This window comes from Conger conger, chromosome 12 (assembly GCF_963514075.1).
Source record: "Conger conger chromosome 12, fConCon1.1, whole genome shotgun sequence".
Taxonomy (NCBI): domain Eukaryota; kingdom Metazoa; phylum Chordata; class Actinopteri; order Anguilliformes; family Congridae; genus Conger; species Conger conger.
In genome coordinates this window covers 10509481-10527963 of record NC_083771.1, presented here as the reverse complement: position 1 = coordinate 10527963, position 18483 = coordinate 10509481, and the positions used below count along the sequence as shown (strand labels likewise).

The 18483-nt window shown below is 45.0% G+C and overlaps 1 protein-coding gene across 4 annotated transcripts in view; it reads left to right on the top strand.

Annotated features, from left to right (window-relative positions):
- LOC133142500 (astrotactin-2) overlaps positions 1-18483 on the top strand; it is a 374986-nt gene that overhangs the window by 96678 nt on the left and 259825 nt on the right. For 2 of the 4 annotated variants that reach the window (XM_061263759.1, XM_061263757.1), the window contains exon 3: positions 10933-11300. In XM_061263759.1, coding sequence (XP_061119743.1) covers positions 10933-11300 — 368 coding nt within the window. Of the gene's footprint in view, positions 1-10932; positions 11321-18483 lie in introns of all 4 variants that reach the window. The other 2 variants (XM_061263760.1, XM_061263756.1) reach the window with 2 other exon arrangements.

Genomic DNA, 18483 nt, shown 5'->3' with positions numbered 1-18483 from the left:
CAATAGAGTAAAATGTTTCATGAATATCCTAGAATCGGAATGCAAGCAACTGATAGTACTCCTTGTCAAGGAATATAAATTATATGGGTAGCTCACATTTTCTACTGTTCATGAATAGTAAATGGTTGGCATTTATATAGCGCCTTTATCAAAAGCGCTTGTACAATTGATGCTTCTCTTTCACCTCATTCATTCATATGCACACTCACACGCGGCGATTTGCTGCCATGCAAGGCACCGACCAGCTCGTCAGGAGCATTTGGGAGTAAGGTGTCTTGCTCAGAAGCACTTTGACACACCCAGGGCGGGATCGAACCGGCAACCCTCCGACTGCCAGACGACTGCTCTTACCGCCTGAGCCAATGTCGCTTTGTGAGTCAAATATTTCGTACGATCTTTGTTTCATAGCATGATAGAAACACGTTGGCAGCCGCAAATGCAAACTCTGTCTTGGGTCCTGAGAAAATGACTCGCGGATCGGAACATCTGCGTGTAAAGAAATAAATATTTAGCAAGAACAATATAGTACATTTTTGTGTTTGGACTTTCACACGTACTGTATATCTTTTTGTTGTCGTTTCACGGTGACAATCAAATCAATCATTTTACCAGCTTGCATATTAAAGTCTATTGAAATTGAAATCGAAATGAGCCTTTTCCTCAGTTTAGCTAATTCTCTCCAATAACCACACATGCAAATACACATCTAAAAGTATTCCAAACAAATAATACAATTCTATGACTCTTTTCTAATAAAAATCCTATTTAAATATGATTTTACTTTGAGTACCAGTGCATGTAAAGATTTTTGTGCTAAACCATTTTTACAAGACCATTGTAAATCATTTCCTTTCATTGAAAAACTCTCACTGACATGTTGACTCACCCCAAACATTGTATAACTATACAATAAGCTCATTGGTTGACAATTGGCTCTAATTTCCACAGCCGGTGGCGTTTCAGCGTCAGCGCGTTAACAGAGAAGGGGGAGGGATAAACGGTGTTGCGGTTTGAAGGTGTTTGTCGCTGCTGTTCCTCTTTTGCCCGTTACAAGTCCGACATTCCCTATCGTACCTTTAACACGTCTGAGCCTGTCCGTCTGCGATGTGGCGTACGGCGATTATGCGCTAAAACGAGTCTCACGTGACGACCACCGGTAACCTCCCCGTTCCCAGAGGCAGTTCAGCCTCTCCGACGCTCTGAACGGCCCGTCCGTATCGCCCCGGATCCCAGACCGCGATGCCGGAACGACGGGGCTCCAGGCAGACTCTGGCCGTAGCGTCGCCCGCGGTCCAGCGCTAATTCCTGCCTGTGATTCGCGCGTGACGGTTGAGCGACGGCCGCACCTCCGGAGAAATCAGCGGCCTTGTCTCGGACCGCCGTCCGCTCTAATGAAATCCCGCCGCACCGAGCGCCTGGGCAGAGGAGTGCAATTAGCGCCGGCGTGTTAGATTAAATTAGCCGTGAGGAAGCGCCGGCCTTAGCCCTGAGTCGCCCGCCGCTGGAGGAGCCTGGGCTTTTGCTTTCAATCTTACATTAATCTTGTGTTTTCTATGTTCTGTATTTATATTACTTGTAAAACTCAGTATTTTAAATGATTGCTGTTGGTATTGTGCACGACATTGGCTCAGGAGGTAAGAGCAGTCGTCTGGTGTCCGGAGGCTTACCGGTTCGATCCCGCCCTGGGTGTGTCGAAGTGTCCCTGAGCAAGACGCCTAACCCCCAAATGCTCCCGACGAGCTGGTTGGTGCCTTGCACGGCAGCCGATTGCCATTGGTGTGTGTGTGTGTGAATAGGTGAATGAGAAGCCTCAAAGTGTATTAAGATGATTATTATAATTATGATGATGTCATTCTTTTAATTGTATTATTATTATTATTATTATTATTATTATTAATGTTGTACATAGTAGGAATCCTACCCATATCAGCCTGCTTGGATTGACAGTGATATGAGACATTTTCATCGCACATGTAGTTTTTTAGAAACACGCACTGTTTTAACAAAGACCTGTTATGCCTTACACACTGTTTTAACAAAGACCTGTTATGCCTTACACACTGTTTTAACAAAGACCTGTTATGCCTTACACACTGTTTTAACAAAGACCTGTTATGCCTTACACACTGTTTTAACAAAGACCTGTTATGCCTTAAACACTGTTTCAACAAAGACATGTTATGCCTTAAACACTGCTTTAACAAAGACCTGTTATGCCTTACACACTGCTTTAACAAAGTCCTGTTTTGCCTTAAGCACTGCTTTAACAAAGTCCTGTTTTGCCTTAAACACTGTTTCAACAAAGTCCTGTTTTGCCTTAAACACTGCTTTAACAAAGTCCTGTTTTGCCTTAAACACTGTTTCAACAAAGTCCTGTTTTGCCTTAAACACTGCTTTAACAAAGACCTGTTTTGCCTTAAACACTGCTTTAACAAAGTCCTGTTTTGCCTTAAACACTGTTTCAACAAAGTCTTGTTTTGCCTTAAACACTGCTTTAACAAAGACCTGTTTTGCCTTAAACACTGTTTCAACAAAGACATGTTATGCCTTAAACACTGCTTTAACAAAGTCCTGCTATGCCCTGAAGTGCATCTGATTGGTGGAAGCTTGATACACCACAGATTTGAAAGATTTTGATGTTTACAGTGAATTCCATAAACATTTTCCCTTCAACTTGACACAGAGATAAATGGAAGCATTCATTTTTCTCTCCGCAAACACTGTTTGACAGTTAATTTTGCTGATCGCTGAGCTATTCAAGTGATTGTGAAGAAAAGCGCTAACAAATTTCATTGTCAAGTCATAATAAAGCAGCCTACAATTGTGTGCTGGATCCCAGGGCTGTTGTTGAGACTTAAACAGAATCACGCCAGAATAGTATTATACGGACCGCTAAAAAGAGGAAGAGATGAGAAAGGTGTTTTTCAGTGTGGCTTGCCTACCGTCTGACTCCCCTCTGATGGTCAACGGCACAGAAACACCAGTGCATCCATCATCAAATCTGAACCTCAAATCCAAATCCGGCCCTGGTTTGGCCCTGGTTTTCTTTTGTCCCAGCTAATTAGCTGAACAATTAGTGTTTGTGATTGGCCAGGCTTCACATCTGACTCCCAGGCAAAGGGAGGGTGGAAAACCAGAAGTTCTCGGACCTAGAGGACCGGGCTTTGATTTTCCCTGCGGATTACATTTACATTTACATTTTAGTCATTTAGCAGACGCTTTTAATCCAAAGGGATTTACAAGTGCATAGGTTCTTCCACAAGTTAAAGCATCGCATCCATAACTAGTAAAATAAACATGAAGTGCTGTTTTTTTGTTTTTTTTGGGGGGGGGGGGGGGTTGACAAGAGGGATGGGGATATCAGAAAGGGGGGGGGGGCATCAGGAGGTAGGACTAAGGTACAGTTTGAAAAGGTGTGGGGAAGGATGGTGGGGAAGTTCAGGCTCACAGACAAAATGGTGAGTTTGTGAAGGACGTGGGTAAAGGCTAGAGACGGAAGATAACGTTGATTCGCCGAGTCGCTCTCCTGTCTGGGACTGCCGCGCGGGTCTGTGCGTGAGTACAAATGGAAGCCGCCCTTTCGGTAAAGTCACGAATACATTTATGGTGATTTCAGAAGCGATTGTGTTCTCCGCCTAAGGTGAGCTAACGGCTAATCCCCCTCGTGTCACAACGCATTGTCATCATCGTAGTTTGTACGCCACCGGCGTCTCGAAACAAACCACTGCTGCATAAATCCTTTACTTTCTGAACGTATCACTAGCTCTCTGGTGAGTTGCCCTCTGTGATTTGCCCATTGTGCTCCAAGAGCCCTGTACTTAAGGCTGGCATTACAGTAGGCTAATGGCATTAAATGCCTTTGGCTGACATGTCAATGTGTACCAACAAGGATACATCAGTTCAGTCTCACAAACAGTTATCCTGCCCTGAAACTCACTGCGGTTTGAGTACACAGACCAGTCTCTTATTTATATATTTTTTATTGACAAATAAATCCAAATAAATTTCTCTTGTATTTGGACTCTTGTCTGTGTCTTCACCCGTGATGTACACTGACTGAGCACTTTATTAGGAACACCGGAACACCTACTTATTCATGCGATTATCTGATCAGCCAATCGTGTGGCAGCAGTGCAATGCCTAAAATCATGCAGATATGGATAAGGAGCTTCAGTTAATCTTCGCATCAATTATCAGGATGGGGAATAAATATGATCTCAGTGATTAAGTGATTTCAACCATGGCATGATTGTTGGTGCCAGACAGGGTGATTTGAGTAACTCAGAAACTGCTGATCTCCTGGGATTTTCATGCAGAACAGTCTATAGAGTTTGCAGCGAATTGTGCGAAACACAAAAAAAACATCCAGTGAGTGGTGTGCTGGCAGAAATGCGTTAATGAGAGATGTCAGAGGAGAATGGCCGGACTGGTCGAAGGTGACAGTAGTGCAAATTACCACACATTACAACAGTAATGAACACACAACGCATCAAACCTCTAAGTGGATAGGCTACAGCAGCAAAAGGTATAAAGTCTAATAAATACCTAATAAAGTGCGTGTATGTGGGTGTAAGTTACAAATTGTAGCTCCTTAAACTAATCTTCTTTTTTCTTCAAGAAAAAGACCAACATGAAGAATAGAGATTGTACACAGACACAATCAAAGAGAGGGAGGGCTGGACTGATCAATGGAGAATACACTGCAAATCCAAATTATTGTTACCATTTATGAATGAATACAAACTGCAATGAGCAGTGAATAGTTATTATTTGTGTTGTTGTCTCAGTCTGACCTGCCCGAGGCTCTCCCTGCCTCAGTGTGGTTGCTTCTCTGGCCCATATGTGCTGTTGGAGCTGGGTCCCTTTCGGGTGGAGAAGCCCCCTGTGGAGGGAGCTGGAGTTAGTAGCAGGTTTTTAATTTGGCGTGGGGTTTCGGGGGAAGAGGTGTCAGCTGGTTTGACACGAGGTGTGAGTGCTCCCCGCTGGGACCGGGACAGAGGGCCACAGCTACTTCAGGCCTGCCCTATAGGGAGTCCCCCTATCGCCTGCCCCCTGTGTCCTTGGTCATATCGACGAGACCTTTTTCTGCATCACTCTTGGCAGAGGATTTAAACAGCTGCGCGCGTGTGTGTGCGCGTGTGTGTGCGTGTGTGTGTGTGTGTGTGTGTGTGCATGTGTGTGTGTGTGCGTGTGTGTGTGTGTGTGTATTCGTGCCTGTGTGTGTGCGTGCGTGTGTGTGTTTGTGTATGTATCAATTTGTATGTGTGAGTGTGTGTATTTGTGCCTGTGTATGTGTGTCCCCCTGTATGCCTGTGTTTGTGGCCCTGGTTTGGCCCTGGTTTTCTTTTGTCCCAGCTAATTAGCTGAACAATTAGTGTTTGTGATTGGCCAGGCTTCACATCTGACTCCCAGGCAAAGGGAGGGTGGAAAACCAGAAGTTCTCGGACCTAGAGGACCGGGCTTTGATTTTCCCTGCGGATTACATTTACATTTACATTTTAGTCATTTAGCAGACGCTTTTAATCCAAAGGGACTTACAAGTGCATAGGTTCTTCCACAAGTTAAAGCATCGCATCCATAACTAGTAAAATAAACATGAAGTGCTGTTTTTTTTTTTTTTTTGGGGGGGGGGGGGGGTTGACAAGAGGGATGGGGATATCAGAAAGGGGTGGGGGCATCAGGAGGTAGGACTAAGGTACAGTTTGAAAAGGTGTGGGGAAGGATGGTGGGGAAGTTCAGGCTCACAGACAAAATGGTGAGTTTGTGAAGGACGTGGGTAAAGGCTAGAGACGGAAGATAACGTTGATTCCCCGAGTCGCTCTCCTGTCTGGGACTGCCGCGCGGGTCTGTGCCTGAGTACAAATGGAAGCCGCCCTTTTGGTAAAGTCACGAATACATTTATGGTGATTTGAGAAGCGATTGTGTTCTCCGCCTAAGGTGAGCTAACGGCTAATCCCCCTCGTGTCACAACGCATTGTCATCATCGTAGTTAGTACGCGACCGGCGTCTCGAAACAAACAAACAAACCACCACAACGCATCAAACCTCTAAGTGGATAGGCTACAGCAGCAAAAGGTACAAAAAATAAGTCTAATAAATACCTAATAAAGTGCGTGTATGTGGGTGTAAGTTACAAATTGTAGCTCCTTAAACTAATCTTCTTTTTTCTTCAAGAAAAAGACCAACATGAAGAATAGAGATTGTACACAGACACAATCAAAGAGAGGGAGGGCTGGACTGATCAATGGAGAATAGACTGCAAATCCAAATTATTGTTACCATTTATGAATGAATACAAACTGCAATGAGCAGTTAATAGTTATTATTTGTGTTGTTGTCTCAGTCTGACCTGCCCGAGGCTCTCCCTGCCTCAGTGTGGTTGTTTCTCTGGCCCATATGTGCTGTTGGAGCTGGGTCCCTTTCGGGTGGAGAAGCCCCCTGTGGAGGGAGCTGGAGTTAGTAGCAGGTTTTTAATTTGGCGTGGGATTTCGGGGGAAGAGGTGTCAGCTGGCTTGACACGAGGTGTGAGTGCTCCCCGCTGGGACCGGGACAGAGGGCCACAGCTACTTCAGGCCTGCCCTATAGGGAGTCCCCCTATCGCCTGCCCCCTGTGTCCTTGGTCATATCGACGAGACCTTTTTCTGCACCACTCTTGGCAGAGGATTGTGTGTGTGTGTGTGTGCATGTGTGTGTGTGTGTGTGTGCGTGTGCGTGCGTGTGTGTGTGTGTGTGTGTGTGCGTGTGCGTGTATGCGTGTGTGTGTGTGTGTGTGTGTATGTGTTTGTGTGTGTGTGTGTGTGTGAGTGTGTGTATTCGTGCCTGTGTGAGTGTGTGTGTATTTGTGCCTGTGTATGTGTGTGTGCCCCCCCCCCTGTATGCCTGTGTTTGTGTGCATATTTTTGTGAGCAGGTGCATACTCACATTTGTGTTTTGTATGTTTCTGAGGTAAATTTTTTAAAATCTGTACAACTGGTGTTGTGGTGTGTACCAGTGTGTGGCATGTGGTGTGGTGAAAAAAGAATCAGCTTCCAAATCGTTTCTTTCTTTCATTTTTTAAAGTCATATCTCAAGTTAACACATATAATCTGTGCACGTTGCTGTGCACGTGCCAGTGTACGCTGAGTGAATGTACTTTTTTTTTTACAAACTCGCTAAGAGGTAATTCGCCAGACCTCCCGCCAATCAGGAAGTGCCCTCCTGTGCCCAGATGGTGTGGGCAGAAGGGAGCAGGTGTGGGCGGGGCTTATCCCGCAGTTCGTCCCGAGGGACCCTGGGATGTGGCATCGGAGGAGAAGCAGGGGTTCTTAAATGGCTCTCCACTGCAGAATCACATAGCCCACACTGAATGTCTGCATTTTAGCTGAATTTTGGGATTTATTGGGAAAACAGTGGTCTGTTATGGAATGGAGGGGTTCCAAAGGAGATGAGATTGAATCCTTGCATTTGCCATGGGGAAGACAAAGAAAATAATATGTTTAAATATGTATGTGTAAACAACACAATGTTTGTGTGTGACACTCCTTTGTGATTTCTGTAGAACATAGTTGTATTTTGACTCCATAAATTAAAAAGGAATACATTTTATTGCACCTTTTCATTTTAAAATGCCATTTTCGCTTTTACAATGCACATGAAACAGGAAATAAAATTGTCATTTTTTTACTTCTTCTTTCCTACAGGTGCACTATGTAATTATACCATTGTGAGAACAAAGTGGGGAGAGCAAAGATTATACTTAGTGTTAGGGTTGGGATTAGTGTTATGGTTAGTGATAGGGTTGGGCTGAGGGTTAGGGTTAGTGCTGGAGTAGGTCTTTGTGTTAAGGTTGGAGTTAGTGATAGGCATAGTGTTAGGGTTGTGGTTTGTGTTAGAGTTAGGATTTGCATTAAGGTTGGGTTTGATGTTAGAGTTTGTGCTAAGGTTGGGGTTAGTGTTATTGGGGTTTGTGCTAAGGTTCGGGTTGGAGGTAGGGTTAGATTTGGGGTTGGTATTAGGGTTGTGGTAGTGTTAGAGTGAGGATTTGCATTAAGGTTGGGTTTGATGTTAGAGTTTAGGTTTGTGCTAAGGTTGTGGTTAGTGTTATTGGGGTTGGGATTGGGGTTAGTCTGGTTTCTGCTTAGTCCGTTTAGGGTTAGTATGTACTTATTGTGGGTTAGAATGTGGTGCCTTTATTAAATATCAGAACTACAGGCAGAATTAGACCTGGTCTTATTAGACTGTAATGGTCCCTTCTTGTGTGTCTGTTTATGCATTTACTGCTATGTATTCCACAAGCTTTACCAGGGCTTTGTGTCTTTACCCTCCAGTTCCTCTGATGTGACAGTGTGGATACTTCCTGTCACATGACATTGTGGATTAAACTGATTGTTGGTTGTCTCTTATGCCAGAAGCAAACACATTTATATTGTACCCCAGCCTTTTGTAGCAGAAGCAAGTACTAATGCAATATACAGCTGTGCTGGGAATAGCCTTACATATTGATTTGCATAATGCAATTTTCAAGTTTAATAAAAAGTTTATTTTCATTGATTGGGCGGCAAGTTCGGCTGTTTAGAAATAATACAGGCACATAGTAAAATGAAAGAAAATAAAAAAGTTAATTTAATCCAGTTTGCATAAGAACGTAGCTTAAGGGGAAAATAAGTGTCCCGGGACTCAGACTCTTTTGATTACACTCATGGTTTTCTCCGCCCCTCCTGTCCCCTCGCTCAAAACACGCCAGCCTGGTGCTCGTCGGCGTTCACATGTCGAGGAAACAGGCGCACTTAATTGCGTTTGATTTCGTCGCGGTGGAATGAATAACGAGCGAATGTTGTCTCCGCGGGGACCAGGAAAACCCATCAAAACAATGTCATGGAAATTGCACACACGCACTGATATGCACAAAACGGTACGGGAAACGCCTTCGGACCACTACACTGGAAACATAAATCACATGATGTTTCTGATTGCTAATCACATCTCTCTGGTAACCGATAAAAAAAGCAATTCACAGGGTAACGTTACGTGGAATGCGCGGATTCAGCTGGGTTTCGGTTTTTCAGACCTGCGAGTATCTGATTTTCACGCTCACCAGCCTTCTCCCCTCTTTAATTTTCCTCTCTCTATTTCACTTTTGAGAAGAGTTTGCTTTCGGCGTCTGTGTTTTTTTTCTTTCCGATTTGAGATTAATGAACACATTTTCCTGACGGCGGTCCACCTGTCTGAAGTGCCGAGCTCCCCGGTTTGATTTATGAGCGCTCATAAGACCGTGCGCTATAATTTGGAAGAGCTTTGTTTTCCTTTAAGAAGATGGAATTATAAAATCTGTGATTAATAACTCCCACATCTCATAATGTAATTCTGGCACGGGGAAGGACACCACATGACTATGAAAGTATTGCATTCATAACTGTTCTTTTTTTAATGTACAATGAAAGTCTGAAAGGCTGGAATGTACTGGTTGTCCTTGTGTGGAGACTCAGCTCAGTTAGAGTTCCTAAAATGGCTGTCCTCTGGACTTGGAGTCTCTCCCAGGTGTTGTCTGAGCATCTCTTTGATGTGTCCTTGGTGAATTTAAGTGGACTGATCTTGAATGCAGACCAAAGTCTCTGTGCATTTCTGCTGATTCAAAAATAATAATAATTCACTGCTTTTGTCATCTGTTTTTTTTTTAACTATGGGTCTATTCATGTCCCTGATGCAGAATATTTATGCTGAAAGTTATGAATTAATATGAAGAGAATGCAGTAAATACATGATTTGCATTCTATTAAATTTATGAATTTTTCAGTCTTTTTCATTTTTGATTGTGTCATTTTCTATGAGATTTTTTTGTTCTTCTCTTTTACATAATTTGGCGTTATTTGGTGTATGGTGGTGTAGCACAAAGGAACTGGAGGTTGAAGGCTTAATTCAAAGGTAGCACACTGTCATTGTATTCTTGAGTAAGGGTTCTAACTTGCTTTAGCATACTGTTTGTATGCTGAGTGACCACCTTTACAAGTACACCAGGTTGATAATGGAACTATTTAATCAGCCAATTGTGTGGCAGGAACTTAATGCAGAAAAGCATGCAGATGCGGTAAAGAGCTGTTTTTCAGACCAAAAGTCAGAATGGGGAAGAAATGTGATCTAAGTGACTTTGACCGTGGAATGATTGTTGATGCCAGACAGGATGGTTTGAGTATCTGAGAAACTGCTGATGAAATCCTGTGATTTTCACACACAACAGAGGATGGTGTGAAAATCAAAGCAAAAATGCCTCGTTAATGAGAGAGGTCAGAGCAGAAGATGATGAAAGCCGACAGGAAGGTGACAGTAACGCAAAAACATTACAACAGTGGTGTGCAGAAGAGCATCTCTGAACACACCAAGCATCAAACCTCTAGGTGGATAGGCTACATTTTATCTATGGCTCTATGGATTAACACTATATAAAAATGCTAATGTTTTTGCATACAGTCGCTCTGGATGCAAACCTTTTAAAAATGGCACTATATGCTCCTAACATATTTGTGTCTGGTTTATATCTGGTTTGGTCTGATTTGTATTGTTTGGTCTGATTTCTGTCTGGTTTGTATCTAATTTAGTCTGGTTTGTATCTCGTTTGGTCTGATTTGTTTTGCGTTTGGTCTGATTTGTATCATGTTTGTGTCTAATTTGCATGGTGTTTGGTCCGATTTATATCATGTTTGTGTCTGATTTGTATGGTGTTTAGTCTGATTTGTATGGCATTTAGTTTGGACTGATTTGTATGGTGTTTGGTCTGATTTGTGTCTGGATTGTATCTAGTTTGGACTGATTTGTATGGCGTTTGGTCTGATTTGTGTCTGGATCGTATCTAGTTTGGTGTGATTTGTATGTTGTTTGGTCTGATTTGTATCTAGTTTGGTCTGATTTCTCTCGTGTTTGGTCTGACTTGCGTCCGGCTCCTTCCCCCGTGTCCCTCAGGGAGGCCTGATCGCCCTGCTGCTGCTGATCCTGCTCTTCGCCCTGGTGCTGTACACGCGGCAGCGCTGGTGCAAGCGGCGCCGGGTGCCCCAGAAGAGCGCCAGCACCGAGGCCACGCACGAGATCCACTACATCCCCTCCGTGCTGCTGGGCCCCCAGGCGCGCGACAGCTTCCGGGGCCCGCGGCTGCCCCAGCACGGCTCCGTCATCGGCATGCCCATCCGCGAGACGCCCATCCTGGACGACTACGACTGCGACGAGGACGAGCACCCGGACCAGCCCCTGGGCGACTGCAGGAGCGACGGAGACGCCAGCAGCCAGCTCACCCACACCATGGACAGCCTGGGCAAGGCCGAGGACCACCACGGGTACAGCCTCAGCAGGAGAGGTCAGTGTCTCTGTACTGGTACACACAGGTACAGCCTCAGCAGGAGAGGTCAGTGTCTCTGTACTGGTACACACAGGTACAGCCTCAGCAGGAGAGGTCAGTGTCTCTGTACTGGTACACACAGGTACAGCCTCAGCAGGAGAGATCAGTGTCTCTGTACTGGTACACACAGGTACAGCCTCAGCAGGAGAGGTCAGTGTCTCTGTACTGGTACACACAGGTACAGCCTCAGCAAGAGAGGTCAGTGTCTCTGTACTGGTACACAGAGGTACAGCCTCAGCAGGAGAGGTCAGTGTCTCTGTACTGGTACACACAGGTACAGCTTCAGCAGGAGAGGTCAGTGTCTCTATACTGGTACACACAGGTACAGTCTCAGCAGGAGAGGTCAGTGTCTCTATACTGGTACACACAGGTACAGTCTCAGCAGGAGAGGTCAGTGTCTCTGTACTGGTACACACAGGTACAGTCTCAGCAGGAGAGATCAGTGTCTTTGTACTAGTACACACAGGTACAGCTTCAGCAGGAGAGGTCAGTGTCTCTGTACTAGTACACACAGGTACAGTCTCAGCAGGAGAGGTCAGTGTCTCTGTACTAGTACACACAGGTACAGTCTCAGCAGGAAAGGTCAGTGTCTCTGTACTGGTACACACAGGTACAGTCTCAGCAGGAAAGGTCAGTGTCTCTGTACTAGTACACACAGGTACAGCTTCAGTAGGAGAGGTCAGTCTAACTGTACTGGTACACACAGGTACAGCTTCAGTAGGAGAGGTCAGTGTCACTGTACTGGTACACACAGGTACAGCTTCAGCAGGAGAGGTCAGTGTCTCACCTGTACTGGTACACACAGGTAAAGCTTCAGTTGGAGAGGTCAGTCTAACTGTACTGGTATACACAGGTACAGACTCAGTAGGAGAGGTCAGTCTAACTGTACTGGTACACACAGGTACAGACTCAGTAGGAGAGGTCAGTCTAACTGTACTGGTACACACAGGTACAGACTCAGTAGGAGAAGACAGTCTCACCTGTACTGGTACACACAGGTAAAGCTTCAGTTGGAGAGGTCAGTCTAACTGTACTAGTACACCCAGGTACAGTCTCAGCAGGAGAGGTCAATGTCTCTGTACTAGTACACACAGGTACAGTCTCAGCAGGAGAGGTCAGTGTCTCTGTACTAGTACACACAGGTACAGTCTCAGCAGGAAAGGTCAGTGTCTCTGTACTAGTACACACAGGTACAGCTTCAGTAGGAGAGGTCAGTCTAACTGTACTGGTACACACAGGTACAGCTTCAGTAGGAGAGGTCAGTGTCACTGTACTGGTACACACAGGTACAGCTTCAGCAGGAGAGGTCAGTGTCTCACCTGTACTAGTACACACAGGTACAGCTTCAGTTGGAGAGGTCAGTCTAACTGTACTGGTACACACAGATACAGACTCAGTAGGAGAGGTCAGTCTAACTGTACTGGTACACACAGATACAGACTCAGTAGGAGAGGTCAGTCTAACTGTACTGGTACACACAGGTACAGACTCAGTAGGAGAGGTCAGTCTAACTGTACTGGTACACACAGGTACAGACTCAGTAGGAGAGGTCAGTCTAACTGTACTGGTACACACAGGTACAGACTCAGTAGGAGAAGACAGTCTCACCTGTACTGGTACACACAGGTAAAGCTTCAGTTGGAGAGGTCAGTCTAACTGTACTGGTACACACAGGTACAGACTCAGTAGGAGAGGTCAGTCTAACTGTACTGGTACACACAGGTACAGACTCAGTAGAAGTCAGTCTCACCGTGCTATCCAAAAAGGCGTAAAATGGTTTACATACTTGTCACTGGGGTGGTACCGGTAGGTGCGTTAAAGTTAACCCCTAGCCAGCAATACATACTGTAACTCATTTGTAGCTTTTTTGCTTGTAAAATGTACTTATTAGTATCCAAATAGAACATTATTGTACTTTCAGCATACATATGGGGAATTTGGTCCTTAAAGAAGAAACATGTACCTGCACTCTTCTGTCATTTCAGAGTTTCAAATACCGAAACCTGAACAATATCCCCAAATATATACTATGTATTTAGGATAAAATATACACCATCCCCTGCTATCCATCCCTACTAATCCCTACTCATCCATCCCCTGAGGAGAGATCAGTGTCTTTGTACTAGTACACACAGGTACAGTCTCAGCAGGAGAGGTCAGTGTCTCTGTACTAGTACACCCAGGTACAGTCTCAGCAGGAGAGGTCAATGTCTCTGTACTAGTACACACAGGTACAGTCTCAGCAGGAGAGGTCAGTCTAACTGTACTGGTACACACAGGTACAGACTCAGTAGGAGAGGTCAGTCTAACTGTACTGGTACACACAGGTACAGACTCAGTAGGAGAAGACAGTCTCACCTGTACTGGTACACACAGGTACAGTCTCCGCAGGAGAGGTCAGTGTCTCTGTACTGGTACACACAGGTACAGCTTCAGTAGGAGAGGTCAGTCTAACTGTACTGGTACACACAGGTACAGACTCAGTAGGAGAGGTCAGTCTAACTGTACTGGTACACACAGGTACAGACTCAGTAGGAGAAGACAGTCTCACCTGTACTGGTACACACAGATACAGACTCAGTAGGAGAGGTCAGTCTAACTGTACTGGTACACACAGGTACAGACTCAGTAGGAGAGGTCAGTCTAACTGTACTGGTACACACAGATACAGACTCAGTAGGAGAGGTCAGTCTAACTGTACTGGTACACACAGGTACAGACTCAGTCGGAGAAGACAGTCTCACCTGTACTGGTACACACAGGTAAAGCTTCAGTTGGAGAGGTCAGTCTAACTGTACTGGTACACACAGGTACAGACTCAGTAGGAGAGGTCAGTCTAACTGTACTGGTACACACAGGTACAGACTCAGTAGGAGAGGTCAGTCTAACTGTACTGGTACACACAGGTACAGACTCAGTAGGAGAAGACAGTCTCACCTGTACTGGTACACACAGGTAAAGCTTCAGTTGGAGAGGTCAGTCTAACTGTACTGGTACACACAGGTACAGACTCAGTAGGAGAGGTCAGTCTAACTGTACTGGTACACACAGGTACAGACTCAGTAGGAGAGGTCAGTCTAACTGTACTGGTACACACAGGTACAGACTCAGTAGGAGAAGACAGTCTCACCTGTACTGGTACACACAGGTAAAGCTTCAGTTGGAGAGGTCAGTCTAACTGTACTGGTACACACAGGTACAGACTCAGTAGGAGAGGTCAGTCTAACTGTACTGGTACACACAGGTACAGACTCAGTAGAAGTCAGTCTCACCGTGCTATCCAAAAAGGCGTAAAATGGTTTACATACTTGTCACTGGGGTGGTACCGGTAGGTGCGTTAAAGTTAACCCCTAGCCAGCAATACATACTGTAACTCATTTGTAGCTTTTTTGCTTGTAAAATGTACTTATTAGTATCCAAATAGAACATTATTGTACTTTCAGCATACATATGGGGAATTTGGTCCTTAAAGAAGAAACATGTACCTGCACTCTTCTGTCATTTCAGAGTTTCAAATACCGAAACCTGAACAATATCCCCAAATATATACTATGTATTTAGGATAAAATATACACCATCCCCTGCTATCCATCCCTACTAATCCCTACTCATCCATCCCCTGAGGAGAGATCAGTGTCTTTGTACTAGTACACACAGGTACAGTCTCAGCAGGAGAGGTCAGTGTCTCTGTACTAGTACACCCAGGTACAGTCTCAGCAGGAGAGGTCAATGTCTCTGTACTAGTACACACAGGTACAGTCTCAGCAGGAGAGGTCAGTCTAACTGTACTGGTACACACAGGTACAGACTCAGTAGGAGAGGTCAGTCTAACTGTACTGGTACACACAGGTACAGACTCAGTAGGAGAAGACAGTCTCACCTGTACTGGTACACACAGGTACAGTCTCCGCAGGAGAGGTCAGTGTCTCTGTACTGGTACACACAGGTACAGCTTCAGTAGGAGAGGTCAGTCTAACTGTACTGGTACACACAGGTACAGACTCAGTAGGAGAGGTCAGTCTAACTGTACTGGTACACACAGGTACAGACTCAGTAGGAGAAGACAGTCTCACCTGTACTGGTACACACAGATACAGACTCAGTAGGAGAGGTCAGTCTAACTGTACTGGTACACACAGGTACAGACTCAGTAGGAGAGGTCAGTCTAACTGTACTGGTACACACAGATACAGACTCAGTAGGAGAGGTCAGTCTAACTGTACTGGTACACACAGGTACAGACTCAGTCGGAGAAGACAGTCTCACCTGTACTGGTACACACAGGTAAAGCTTCAGTTGGAGAGGTCAGTCTAACTGTACTGGTACACACAGGTACAGACTCAGTAGGAGAGGTCAGTCTAACTGTACTGGTACACACAGGTACAGACTCAGTAGGAGAGGTCAGTCTAACTGTACTGGTACACACAGGTACAGACTCAGTAGGAGAAGACAGTCTCACCTGTACTGGTACACACAGGTAAAGCTTCAGTTGGAGAGGTCAGTCTAACTGTACTGGTACACACAGGTACAGACTCAGTAGGAGAGGTCAGTCTAACTGTACTGGTACACACAGGTACAGACTCAGTAGGAGAGGTCAGTCTAACTGTACTGGTACACACAGGTACAGACTCAGTAGGAGAAGACAGTCTCACCTGTACTGGTACACACAGGTAAAGCTTCAGTTGGAGAGGTCAGTCTAACTGTACTGGTACACACAGGTACAGACTCAGTAGGAGAGGTCAGTCTAACTGTACTGGTACACACAGGTACAGACTCAGTAGAAGTCAGTCTCACCGTGCTATCCAAAAAGGCGTAAAATGGTTTACATACTTGTCACTGGGGTGGTACCGGTAGGTGCGTTAAAGTTAACCCCTAGCCAGCAATACATACTGTAACTCATTTGTAGCTTTTTTGCTTGTAAAATGTACTTATTAGTATCCAAATAGAACATTATTGTACTTTCAGCATACATATGGGGAATTTGGTCCTTAAAGAAGAAACATGTACCTGCACTCTTCTGTCATTTCAGAGTTTCAAATACCGAAACCTGAACAATATCCCCAAATATATACTATGTATTTAGGATAAAATATACACCATCCCCTGCTATCCATCCCTACTAATCCCTACTCATCCATCCCCTGCTATCCATATCCTGCTATCCCCTGCTATCCATCAACTGCTATCCATCCCTACTCATCCATCCCTTGCTCATCCATCCCTACTCATCCATCCCCTGCTATCCATCCCCTGCTCATCCATCCCTACTCATCCATCCCCTGCTATCCATCTCCTGCTATCCATCCCTACCTTGGCCCCTAAGCTCAGTGTCAGGTATATAATTCTCCTGCCTGCTCTGGATTTCTCGCTCAGCAGTTTTCGGCCACTCTGAAACGGACATGCATAAATTCTGTCTTTCTGACGTTTCAATTTACCGTTTCTAATGCGCTCGTTTTTGCAAGAGCAAAGTTTTTTTTTTTGGCGTGTTTTCTTTCCTTTTTGCTTTTCCCCGCAGAACCTAACCGCCCTTTGTAATTCACAATTTTGCACTCGGCTCAATCTTGTATGTATATATATATCATCTTGTAGGAGCAGGAGATGAACAGTTGGCCATTACCACTGCAGATGGAGGGCTGTGGCCCTAACGGAAAGGAAGTGATGCGATTATCTTCAGAGCCAAAAGGTTAAGCATTTCCTCCCCATGAAAGCCGCGTGGCAGAGGCGGTACGAGCAAATAATTGCTGACTGCCGTTTAATTGAAACATCGATTCCGCCACTCGATAACGATGGCGAATGACCCTTGACACCGCAGGAAATCTATTCCCGCTGCGGTGATGCTGATTGGAGCCTACGTAGGATGTGACTGCCCACGGTGTTTGGCCATTCGCTAATGACCGGTGACTCCATGCATTGATTCCATCCGGACCTTAGTTAACACAATGAAGACAGCGACCCGGGTTGCGCTTATACCATACTAAAACCAGTCCCTATTAAGTGTGAGGAAGAGTTGATGTATATTATCGTTAAAGGGCTGATTAAATTCCCCCCTTAATTCTCTCTCATTGATTGGAGGCGATAGAGAGGTCGTTTTGGCACCTCTACGCGGAATAGCAACACGTGTAGATCACTTCCTGGAGGAGGAAGGACTACGAGTGTTGTGGTGCAACAGTGGGGTAGCGTTTAGGGCATTTCCTTCTTCGTGGCTTCTGCTTCCTGTCTGATAATCCGTTGTGCTGAAGTGCTTACCCATCCGTTCTCGCCCTGGATCCCTCGCGCAAATCTGGGAAGAAAGATTATAATTATCTGGGACGGGATACTGTTGTTAACGATGTGTTCACGTCCTTGGGTTGTCTGTTCGAGCATGCGGGTAATTTAGACGGACAGGGAAACGTGTCCAGTGAAAAATATGGTGTGTTTATTGAGTTTGTTGGCTTGTGGGCTGGGGTTGGGAGGTGGTCACAGATCCTCTATCACAGGAGGGCGAATGTGCTATTTGTGTGAAGAGGCTTTGGTGTGAAGTGGCTTTGGCGGGTGACAGTCACGCAAACAAGCTCAACTTGATTAGTCAATGTTGTGGCATCTCCAGAAATGAATTAAAAGAGGATTTTTTTTTTTTCTGAAGAGCTAATGAAAAGCCCTGAAAATTCTACTCTTAAATGCTGCAACTCCACAGATTTGTTATTTTTTTAAATCTGTTTTTGTGCTGAAATGTTAACTGGGCTGATGTGGCTGTGTCCGTTTAGCGGCGTCACATCATTGTGAATAAACTCCAAGCCGAAGGCACCGGCAGGATTTCAGCTCTGAGGGAGGTTGCGAATGATTACTGTTCAAGGCTTCTAGTTTTCTGATAATGTGTACACACTCAGAAATGTGACAGCGGAGGTACGTTTTTGTCCTTCAAGGATCAAATCTCTCAAATATACCCTGAAAGTACAGTAGTGTTCTATTTGGGCACAAATGAGTATTTCATTTGTGCATTTTCCAAGCAAAAAAGGTCAAACACAATTATACTATATTGCTGGCAAGGGATAAAGCTATGTACCTTTCGGGTACCGACTCAGCGACAAGCATTCATACCCTTTTAGACAGTTTTCATACATTTATTTCTGAGAGTGTATTTT